The 12,218-nt window shown below is 36.2% G+C and overlaps 1 protein-coding gene and 1 long non-coding RNA gene across 7 annotated transcripts in view; one reads left to right on the top strand and one right to left on the bottom strand.

Annotated features, from left to right (window-relative positions):
- Positions 1–12,218, bottom strand: part of ARHGAP12 (Rho GTPase activating protein 12) — a 108,767-nt gene that overhangs the window by 19,984 nt on the left and 76,565 nt on the right. For all 6 annotated transcript variants that reach the window (XM_032349344.1, XM_032349346.1, XM_032349345.1 and 3 more), the window contains 2 exons: positions 8,708–8,769; positions 2,525–2,606 (listed from right to left, as the gene is read on the bottom strand). In XM_032349344.1, the coding sequence (XP_032205235.1) occupies positions 2,525–2,606; positions 8,708–8,769 (144 nt within the window). The remainder of the gene's footprint in view (positions 1–2,524; positions 2,607–8,707; positions 8,770–12,218) is intronic.
- LOC116594232 lies at positions 324–10,402 on the top strand. The gene is made up of 3 exons (XR_004287108.1): positions 324–361; positions 3,632–3,637; positions 10,331–10,402. It is a non-coding gene; the product is annotated as an uncharacterized LOC116594232 (long non-coding RNA).

Genomic DNA, 12,218 nt, shown 5'->3' with positions numbered 1-12,218 from the left:
TCTCCAAAATTAAAAACCCATTAAGAATTCTACAATTTCCAAATTGGCTAGCTCAGTGAATTTTAAACTCTGCTTCCCTACTGCCACATGGCAACAAAGTGACACAACTCTGGCTGATGAACAGACATACCTCACACCCTTTGTCAGGATCAGATTTTTTTTTTTTTTTTAAGATTTTATTTATTTATTTGACAGACAGAGATCACAAGCAGGCAGAGATGCAGGCAGAGAGAGAGAGAGAGGAGGAAGCAGGCTCTCCGCGGAGCAGACAGCCCGATGTGGGGCTCGACCCCAGGACACTGGGATCATGACCTGAGCCGAAGGCAGAGGCTTTAACCCACTGAGCCACCCAGGCGCCCCTGTCAGGATCAGATGTAATTTTGAGTTCTCAATTATGTAAAACCCTCAAGAGTGAAAACCTTAAACAAAATGCAACCAGCCTCTACTAACAATCAACATCTTCACATTTAAAAAGAAGTTTCCATTTTCTTTTAAAAGCATACAAACCTGTCTACCTAAATGATGCCTCTTACCATAATGCTCTACTTTATTTGTATATACCACAACCTCCAATCCTTAAGTATCAGAAATTATCAAATCAATGCCCATTATCCAACTTTCTTTGGGTACTTTTTTAAATTTATTAATCTCTAACTGTTCTCCATTCTTCTTCTTTCATTCATTTCCTGCACTCAATTTCAAACAGAAGTTGAGCCATAAGTAGGAGGAAATAATTACATAACCCTGTAGGAATGCATTAACATAAATGAAAGTACCATATGTTTTACCTCAGGGGGAAAAAAGGAGAAACACATAATTATCAATTTACTTTAAGATAAGTGAAACCAAAATTTCAATCTTTAAATATGGAAAGCGTATTACAGGTCAGTTCCACTGTACTGGCTAAACAATGAAGCAAATCAAAGGTAGAGTAAAACAGAAGAATCATTCTAGAATGTTCATTTTAGCGCCCAATCCAGAGAATTTAGGGGCTGCCACATCAAAGTATTTGTGGACTAACATGCTCTGTGGCATTCCTGGTTCAGAAGAATGTTAAATGGTTGCGTTATAAATGCAGATGAGTAGAATTTGCTTGAATTTTATAAATAGATTTTTTTCAAAGAAACTCAGTAAATGTTAAGAAAATATTGGTTAAGGTAGGATATAAAGCAAATTAAAGACATTAGATTGATTTTACTTTAAATTTTCCTTAAGCACTGACCTTTCAAACTCAATTACCAAAAAATTTTTTTAAATATCCAGAGCATGGACTCTGGAGACAAAATGCTACCTAGATCTGCCACTTAGTACTAGCTATACAAAATTCAGCAAGCTCCTTAACTGTTTTATACCTCATTCTCTTAACTACAAAAGGGGAACAGGGGATGAGAAACAGTAGCTATATCAGACTTAAGAGAGTAATATATACATAATCTGCCCTTAGAACAGTACCTGATACATGAAGCTTTCAAAAAGTGTTAGCTGTTACATGTCACAAATTATAGTTTTTAGTATTTGTTTTACAAATTAACCAAAGAGTAATAATAGTAAACATTCAGATACACAAAAACCTTCAAAATCCCATGAGTAATGGGACATTTACTTATTCTTCTAAAAGCGGGCTGACATTATCTACAAATACAGACACTGGAATCACCAACGGGTATCCAAAGATCAGATCACAATTCAAGGTGGGGCTTGACATATTTCTTTGCTTATTTTCTAACTAAATAGCTGAATTAGCCAAGTCAAGCACAAGAAAGCTTTATAGGTATCCCCTGCTTTTCGAAAGTTCACACCACACCACTTTGCTTCTACAAAACACAAAACACATTGTTGTTTTTGCTAACCAAAACAAATCTGATGAGTATTTTCACTTTCATTAAAAAAGGTGAAAAGTGAAAACAGTGTTCGGCATTTGCTGTGCTGCGAGCAACTACGGAGCCAGCACACACCCTGAACAGCGAAGGTGGTCCACCAAGCTCCTTTTCAGGAAACCACACTCAGCATGTCAGCACCTCAGTTTTAACTGTGTGAGCATCTGTGTTTTAGCTCCTTTGGTGCATTGGTTAGCAAGATATATCCTAAGGTATCAGAAAAGCCTAAAAGAGGTTTTTTTCTTGGTGGGGGGGCGGTCTGGGAATGCTCAAAAACTTTCCCATATAGATTAATGATAACTGCTTCTTTACTTCATAAAGGTTTCAGAAGAACACCCTGCTTTCGGACAGCAGGGGAAACCTGTAATACCCTGGAGCTTATTCAAGAAATCTATTTTGTTCTATAATGTCCAAATAGTAACACCATCTTTCAGTTCAATGGATAAAATGGACTCCATTGATTTTAATAATACAACTAATCAAATTTCCAACTAGCCTTCCTCTTTTGTTTCAATTCAAAGTGCATCTTTTAAAAAAACTTCATTTACTTTTATTTGCATACTAGTTGTAGCTAGCTAGGACTCTGAAATACTTTGTGAAAATCAGGTATGATACCATCCACGTAATTTATATGTGTAAAGCCTTACCCAGCTTGTGCTGCTTCCTTGAGTTTTGGTGAAGAGTAAAGATGAACCTTGCAACACGGCCCAAGATGACAACCAGTTTTTTCTGTAATTATAAAGAGAACCAACTAGAGCTTTGCTATTCAGTTTTTCCAACCAAATTTAAAATATTACAATCTAGTTATCAATGTCGTCCACAATTTACATTCATTATTGAGATTCTAAGTGTTTTTATTGAGGATATACTGCTAATGGAATTACATTCATTTTATGGTCCCAAGACGGACCATAAAGGCCCCCAAACAAATGAAGGTAATAGAGACACCTTATCAGAATAACTATATACCTAATTATGTTCACGTGGTAATCCAGCACACTGGATCAAAGGTACCAAACTACTTTGAAGGAACATGAATTGAACTCTGTATTTGGCAAAAATTATTCATTATTAAAAATCAGGCAAATGTGTCCACCTCACCTAATTCTTTATAGATACAGATTATTTTATATTTCTTGGATATCTCCCTTCCCCTAATAAGGCTATACCAGGTAAGTGGGAGATACTAGGCACCTAAGTAGATAGTAGGTATAATAAATTACATACTCATTGATCAGAGGTCACTAAGATGACATTTCTTTTAAAATTTTGTGGGTTTTTTTTTTATATTTTATATTTGTATATGTTTATATATTTGTTTATAATGACATACACAAATTGATTTTTATTTATTTTTATATTTCTTGGTTATCACCCTTCCCCTGATAAGGTTACACTATGTAAATGGGAGATACTAGGTACTATAAATTACATACTCACTGATGATTAGGTTACTAAGCTGAGGGCTTTTTTAATTGTCTAAGCTATAAAAAAAAATATAGATAGATATCTATCTATATATATATATAGATATCTCAAAACTCTAAATATAAAAATGTATAAAAAGGAAGGCCCCATTTCTTCTCCTTCAATCCACATTGTAGAAAAAAAACAATATTTACCTTATAAGAGAATTCAATTGATGGAAGGCTAAAGTGAATGTCAAATATATATATGCATACCTTACTGCCAAACATACTGACAGTTTTGTGAAAACTCTATGGGCACTCAAAAGGAACACTTTCAGAATGTAGAATTCAGTAACTATCAATTAGACCTACTTTGTTATTTTCTATGTATACTTGAACTTCATGCATTAAAAGTGAAATAAGGTTTACTACTATTGAGTATTTTTCCTTTTGCTTCCTGTTGGTTTTGCTTTTGGTTGTTAATGCTACTTATTTGGTGAATGGCTATTCTTAATGATTAGATCTTTACTGTACATTTATTCATGGTTTTGACGTGCCTTGTTTTTAACTTTTCTGAATCATTTTTCTTTTTTTTATTAAGATTTTATTTATTTATTTGACAGAGAGAGACACAGCGAGAAAGGGAACACAAGCAGGGGGAGTGGGAGAGGGAGAAGCAGGCTTCCCACTGAGCAGGGAGCCTGATGTGGGGCTGGGTCCCAGGACCCTGGGATCATGACCTGAGCCACAGGCAGATACTTAATGACTAAGCCAACTAGGTGCCCCTGAATCAATTTTCTGATGTCATATATATATATATATATATATATATATATATATATAAAAAAATAAAATATTTAGGTGGGTTTTGTTTTGTGCTTCAATCTGAACATCTTTATCTTTCAACAGAGGAAGAGAGTCCATTTACATTTATTGACACTGATATATGCTTGGGCCTTTCGTTATCATTTTGTAACGTCTTCCTCTTATTATTTTGTTTTGTGTGGATCTTAAGATATTAGAAGGGATTTATTTTTATTTGTAAGTTTATTTTATACTCAATCTTCTATTTCTATAGAGAACAGCTACTAACTCCCTCCTCTGGAAAATGCTAAAATAAGTATATTTCCACTTTAAATGAACTTTTTTTTTTTAAATTTTATTTATTTGACAGAGAGAGAGAGATCATAAGCAGGCAGAGAGAGAGGAGGAAGCAGGCTCCCCGCTGAGCAGAGAGCCCGATGTGGGGCTCGATCCCAGGACCCTGGGATCATGACCCGAGCCGAAGACAGAGGCCCAACCCACTGAGCCACCCAGGAGCCCCTTAAATGAACTTTTTAAATTTAATTTTCAAATTAAGAAAACTGCAGAACTAGTCAATGTATCTAAAAATATTGGGTATTTGAATACTGGATTAACAACAGCTGCCTCAAAGACTGAAGTTCTTGTGTACCTGGGTTGCAAGCAGAATTAGTCACATTTTTTCACTGGAAAAAAATAAAAATGACTGACGGCCACACTATGGTTATTCAGACTTGTGTACCTGGCAGGTAGACATTATCTCAAAAATAAATGAAGTGAGCCTGTCATTTAAATGATAGTATTTGTTGACAAAAAATTGAAGCTTTCAAAGGGAAAACAGAATTTTGGAAAACTTGGCATATCTGCCACTGTGAGGTTGACAATTTTCCAATATCTAATGACTCTTCTGATGATGTTACTGATTTGTGATTCTTTGATATTGTAAAACATGTCAACATTTGAAAAATCAGCAAACTTAGTGAACCAGTGCTTTCCAAAGGATCTCCAAGATGCCACAAAATTATGTACAGGTAGAGATAGTAAAATGCACCAGAGACCAATGGAGTTGTTTTTTTTTTTAAAGATTTTATGTATTTATTTGAGAGAGAGAGAGCACGCGAGAGCACAAGAGCAGGGTATGGGGCAGAGGGAGAAGCAGACTCTCCGCTGAGCAGGGAGCCCAATGTGGGGCTCAATCCTGGGATTTCAGGTGCCGAAGGCAGACATTTAACCGACTCGGCCACCCAGGCGCCCCAGACCAATGGATTTTGAGGTAACCAAGTATGAAAAGTTCAATAACGGTTTTACTCAGTCTTAACTTGTGGCATTTTGGTGAAACAGAAAAATATATGCACTTATCTAAGGAGAGTATTAAAACACTCCTCCCTTTTCCAACTTTATATATGAAAGGGGGGATTCTCTTCATATACACTTCAGCCAAAATAATGTGTCACAGAAACTGACTGCCAGCAGAGATGAGGCTCCAGCTGTTTTCCATTAAGCCAAATATTAAAGATTAGCAAAAATGTGAAACAATGCCACACCTCTCATGGAAAATTTCTGTATTGGAAATACAGGGGGTTTTCTTCATAAAAATGTTACTTGTATTAACATATAATGGGTTATCAATTTTAAAAATTAAAAAACTTGAAATTTCTCAAATCTACAGCTATAAACTATACACACAAAAGTTCTTTGCAAGGGGCTCCTGGGTGGCTCAGTGGGTTAAGCCTCTGCCTTCAGCCCAGGTCATGATCTCAGGGTCCTGGGATTGAACCCCGCATCGGGCTCTGCTCAGCAGGGAGCCTGCTTCCCCTTCTCTCTCTGCCTGCCTCTCTGCCTACTTGTGGTATCTCTCTCTGTCCAATAAAAGTAAATAAAATCTTAAAAAAAAAAGTTCTTTGCAATAATCACAAATGAAACAAGATGGGATCGGGAGGGAGACAAATCATAAGAGACTCAATCTCACAAAACAAACTGAGGGTTGCGGGGGTGGGGGTGGTTATGGAGAGGGTGATGGGGTTATGGACACTGGGGAGGGTATGTGCTATGGTGAGTGCTGTGAAGTGTGTAAACCTGGCGATTCACAGACCTGTATCGCTAGGGCTAATAATATATTATATGTTTATAGAAAAATAAAAATTATTTTTTTAATTTTTTAAAAAAGTTCTTCGCATTTTGCAAAAATTAATCAATAATTTTTAAGAGTTTTTTAACGAGGTCCTCAGATCAAAATGTTTAAGAACCACTAATAGGAAACTAAAAAACTGGTTTGCTCAACTCTACATAAATTTAAAGATGATGAAATGGATGATATTCTTAGAAAACATAAATCACCGGAAGTTTTCCAAATGAAGTAGAAAATCTAAAGGGCTAATTACCACAGCGAAAATGACAACAATGAAAACAGAGAAAGTGGCCAAAGAACTATCCGCACTACACATGCCCAAAAGGGAGAAAAAGGAAAAACAGACTCCATTCACAAGTGACTTCACCCATGGAACAATTTAAGGATCAAATAACTGCAGTATTTGTAAAGGTATTCCAGAGCACTTAAAAGAAAAATTTCCAAGTACTAAAATGTGACAAAGACAGGTCAGATTAAGAAAATCTTAAAAACTTAACTATATGTAAATTTCAAACTCTTCTTTACACAACAGGCTGATCTCTGTTGACTATAAAATCATAGCCTTTTGGCAGTTTTCAAAAACTGGGGAAAATGCAACCTGCTTACAATTTTATTTTATTTATTTATTTGACAGAGAGAGATCACACACAGGCAGAAAAGCAGGCAGAGAGGGAGGCGGAAGCAGGCTCCCTGCTGAGGAGAGACCCTGATATGGGGCTCCATCCCAGGAGCCTGATCAGGAGCCTGAGCAGAAAGCAGAGGCAACTCACTGAGCCACCCAGGCACCCCACAGAGTTAATTTCCTTAATTCATCAGGAGGTACCACACATTAACTAAAAAAGCCAACATCACAACAAACAGATAAAGGGGATGAACTGACAATTCACCAACAAAAAAAGACAAACAAATGTCTTGGGATACTCTACCACACTGCAAAGTAATAAAAATTAAAAATATCATTCTCTAGGGCGCCTGGGTGGCTCAGTGGGTTAAGCCGCTGCCTTCGGCTCAGGTCATGATCTCAGGGTCCTGGGATCGAGTCCCGCATCGGGCTCTCTGCTCAGCAGGGAGCCTGCTTCCTCCTCTCTGCCTGCCTTTCTGCCTACTTGTGTTCTCTGTCAAATAAATAAATAAAATCTTTAAAAAAAAAAATATCATTCTCTAATCTCTATTAGCAAAGATAACAAAAGCAGACAACATATTGAACTGGCAAAGGTGTGGAGAAATCCACTGCTTCTGGAAGTATGAACTGATTCAATGCCTTAGAGCATAATTTAGAACACTATCAAAATGACTGCTGCATATAGCTTAGCAATTCCACTTTTGTAAAATCTATTCAACAGGGATATTTATATACTTGCAAATGAACTATGTAAGATCTAAGTACAATACTGTTTGCAACAGCAAAAGAATGTAAACATTCTAAATGTCTAGCAACAGACAGGCATATTTACCTATCATATGGCTAAATAACTAGGACACAGCTACACAGTATATAACCATGGAGAAGTTAGAAACAATGTGGCGGCTCCACATGCAACAAAATAGAACCATCTCCAAAATAAAACTGTTCAAAGACTGTGTTTAAAAAAATTAATCTATGCAGGGGTGCCTGCTTGGCTCAGCTATTTGAGCACTGGATCCTCGCTTTCGGCTCAGGTCATGACCTCAAGGTTGTAAGAGCTAGCCCTGTGTTGGGACTGGCACTCAACTAAGAATCCACTCAAGATTCTCTCTCCCTGCCCATCTACTCTTCCCACCAATGTGCACACTCACACTCTTTCTCTCAAATAAATAAAATCTTTAAAATATATATATTAAAAAAATTAACCATGCATATAGATACATATATATCGTCTATCTCAAGGAAAACACTACATCTCATTCACTTAACTAGTTACTTCTGGATAATGGAAACCATGGTTGGGTGACTGATTTTTGGCTAAATATTTTGTATATTACATTAAGTGTACACTCAATGCTTACTGAAACAAATTACTTATTTATTTTTTATTTTAAATATTTCACTTATTTGAGAGACAGAGCGTGAGGATAAGCAGGGGGAGGGGCAGAGAGAGAGGGAAAAGCAAAGAAGTTCACTGAGCAAACAGCTTGATGTGGGGTTTAACCCCAGGACACTGGGATCACAACCTGAGCCAGAGGTAGACGCCCAACCAACTGAGCCACACAAGCACCCCTGGAAAAAATTTTTCAAATAAAGCTAATGCTTGCTCAGAATCCTCTGCTTTATCCCCCCTGCATTTAATATTACCTTAAAAAATATGTCAAGACAAAGGAAGACTTTCATACATTTTATGACAATACTACATACATTTTAGAAAATTTGAAATTTGAAAATTATTTGACTTTTTATGAAACTTTCAATCATTTTTACTAGAATATAACATACTCATAATAGATAACATACCCATAGCTTTTATTTATTTCAATCAAATAAAACATGTCAGAACGTTAATGGTTTTCATACTTACCGAACCTTTTTCCCATTTTCAGTAATTTTTGTTACATTTAATAATCCATATTTTTCTTGGCCCTATGGAACAGAGTAATACCGTTTACATATCATTCATATAGACAATGAGGTCCAAATTCTTATATATGATGAAATCAAAATGATCTGGTACTTTAAAAATTAGCTTGGAAAAAGAGATTAGTCACTATGTAATGTGATTAGTTCTAAAGTATATTAGGAATACAATTTCCTAATACTTCTATATAGTTATTTTCAGTAATTTTGCAATTAGATCTTTCCTCTTCTCAAATCCTGGCAGCCATAAGGTACTCTGCTATCAACTCAAATTTCCACATGAATAGCACCTATCAGCAGTAGAAAAATGATTTATGACTTCCTGCTCAAAGAAAGTAATATAATACCATACTGACAAATAACATAAAAAGCAATTATCTACTTTGCTATTATTTTACAGCAATACAGTCTCAAAATTCTTTAAGATACTAACCTGCTTTGTCAAATGTGGAAATAACTAGATAGAACAAATGCAATAACTACATTAATAAGTTACTCAAAAGTAAATGTTATTATGCATAGAACTGGCCTCAGGGTGGCATTAAAAATTCAATAATGCTTCATTAAATGTATTATCAGATGTACACTGGGGCTCTGCATAAACCAGATATACTAGTTTGCTGATGTCAAACACAGTGACACAGCTATAACATCAAACCCCATGAAGGCATGAGCCACTTTGCTGAGGCTAACGGTCATCTTAAAATTCCTCCAGGTAGAAGAAAGGAAACACTTTCTCATTGCTTTAGCTTCTGACATGGAACTGAATGTAATCAAAATGAGTAGATATCTACAGCAATCACCAATATTAGTAAGCACTGTGTGTACATGACAGAGCAATTATACTTCCACTGAAACACACAAACACACACACACGCAGCACATAGAAAAAATATCCCCAATTAGGATTTATTTTTATTTAATCCATACCTCAGCTATTTTCTCAATGTACTTCCATTAGAAAAAAATAAATCTTTCTTGTATGGGAGATAAACATAATTTGGAGTATTTTCTCAATAAGGTTTAAAAATAATGCTTGAAAATTTTGCCTAGTCTGATAAAAATTCTCATCTATAGACAAAGCTGATAAAGTATTAATATGAATTCATCTATGGTATACTGGGAACTTGGGGAAATCGTCGTAGGAAGTTTTATTGTAATTTCTTCATGAAGCATAGTATAGATCTCCTTAGATATCTAAGTCTAATGCTTCTAAGAACTGTGCCCCTTAACAAAAACATCAATCACACAGTTGTAAATATGTAAAAAATATTTACAAGATACTAAGTAAAAACATTCCTAATTTACTATCAGAAGCAGGAAGGAAAAAAAACTCAAAGATACAGGAACTAAGTACAACGTTAATCTGAGGATGGCACTGCTTATGTGAGCTAAGGAGCATGGGAATTAAAAGAGCAGAGGAATGGGAATCAAGTCTACAGAAAATGCTGAAGCTACAACTGAAGAGGACAAAAGAACTGAGGCATGAAGGGAATATACAAGAAAAATGGAAGGGATAGCAGTAGTGACAGATAAGCTTAAGGATGAGAGAGACATTCTAAATCAGGGATTCTTACCTGAGTCAATGGATGGACTGAAACTGGTACAAAATTGTGCGTGGATAGTATATACATTGTTCAAGGGTCCAGAACGCTCATGAAATTCTCACAGGGATCAAGACCCCAGTACTACTGCTCTAAGTACTAAGAACTCTAATTTGAACATAAAATAAGGACAAAATTTGCCACATTCAAAATGTACAAACACAAAAATACTTAGCATACATGTTAAGTGTTATGAGAAAGGTGTATCTAACTTCACCCAAGAAACAGAGGGAGTAAAGAAGGTGGCTTCCTGGAGACTCCTGAGCTAAGGAATGGGGGTTAGCTAGATGATGACAGTGAAAACAACAAAGTACATGGGCGCCTGGGTGGCTCAGTGGGTTAAGCCGCTGCCTTCGGCTCAGGTCATGATCTCAGGGTCCTGGGATCGAGTCCCGCATCGGGCTCTCTGCTCAGCGGGGAGCCTGCTTCCTCCTCTCTCTCTCTGCCTACTTGTAATCTCTCTCTGTCAAATAAATAAATAAAATCTTTAAAAAAAAAAAAAAAAAGCCTACAGGCCTTTAAAAAAAAAAAAAAGAAAAAAGAAAACAACAAAGTACAGAGGTACAGAAGTGAAAGTAAGTCGATCATATCTGAGGGTCTTTAAGTTCCCTCAAAGTAACGGGTGAGGTGAAGTAGCAAATGAGACAGTGTAAAGAATGAACTAAGAAAGGGTGGAAAGACTGGAAACCAACCAGAATACATTCTAGTAATTACCACAGGAGATGGTGAAGGCCTGAGCTAGAGCAGTACCCAAAAGCAAGTGATGAGGAGCCAAATTTGAGAGATCCAGAAGACAGAATTAACTGGGACTGGGTAGGAGGGTAAGAGGGAAGCTCTGAGGAAAACTCCCAAGCTTGAACAACTAGACAGATGGTGGTATCTCAGTTTTAATGAGACTTTTTTAGAGAAGTTTTCCCAGACCACTCTTGTGAGAGCTCCTCTACCCCTCCCATTATTTACCACTGCCCCCAATTTGGTTCCTTCATTGTACTTAATGCAAAGTACAATTAGGTATCTTTTATTTACTATCTATTTCATAGGGCTATACACTGGGACCACATCTGCTGTGTTCATCAATGTATGACCAGTATCTACAGCATGTAGTTGATGTTCAATACGATACATAGCTGTTAAAGTAATTAATTAACCAACCTCTTAGCAGTGCTATTCCAAGAAAGGAATACAAAAGAATGCCAGTCAGTAATGGAGAAAATAAAGCTTTAACTTAACTTAAACACTTAAGTTTCTGAATTTGATATAAAAAGTGCTGAACAGGCAGATGAATAATAGAGGTTTGGCTATACAGGCTATACAGGTGAGAGATTTGGGGAAAAATTCGGACAGATTTTGAACATGCTATTTGGTGTACTTTCACTACTTAACAGGATTCAAAATCAACCAATGTTTTTGTGCTGCTTACTAAAAAAAACCCCTTAAAAATATCTTGTTAAATCTTATGAAAAATGCCCATATTTACACATTAATATTTCTTAGTCTAAATACATTTGCTACTCCAAAGGAAACTTCATACTGAAAATTAGCAGTAATGTTTTAATAAGGACTAGCAAAATATGGTCAAATTTTAATCAAAATGACTGTACTTAGATTACCCTATCCTAACAGGGTAAGAAAACAATAAGATGTTAGTTCTATTAAGTAATCTAAGAAAACTTCTACAGGCTCATAATAACTTTACAGGCTCCAGAATTTTTTTTTTCAATGTGAGGCTTGGACTCATGACCCTGAGAAATCAAGACCTGAGCTGAGATCAAGAGTCGGCTGCTTAACCAACTGAGCCACCCAGGTGCCCCTGCAGATTCCAGAATTTCTAATCAATGTTGCATACATTTA

Source organism: Mustela erminea, chromosome 6, assembly GCF_009829155.1.
Source record: "Mustela erminea isolate mMusErm1 chromosome 6, mMusErm1.Pri, whole genome shotgun sequence".
Classification (NCBI taxonomy): domain Eukaryota; kingdom Metazoa; phylum Chordata; class Mammalia; order Carnivora; family Mustelidae; genus Mustela; species Mustela erminea.
The sequence above is the reverse complement of the archived record's forward strand: the minus strand, read 5'-3'. Positions and strand labels throughout refer to the sequence as shown.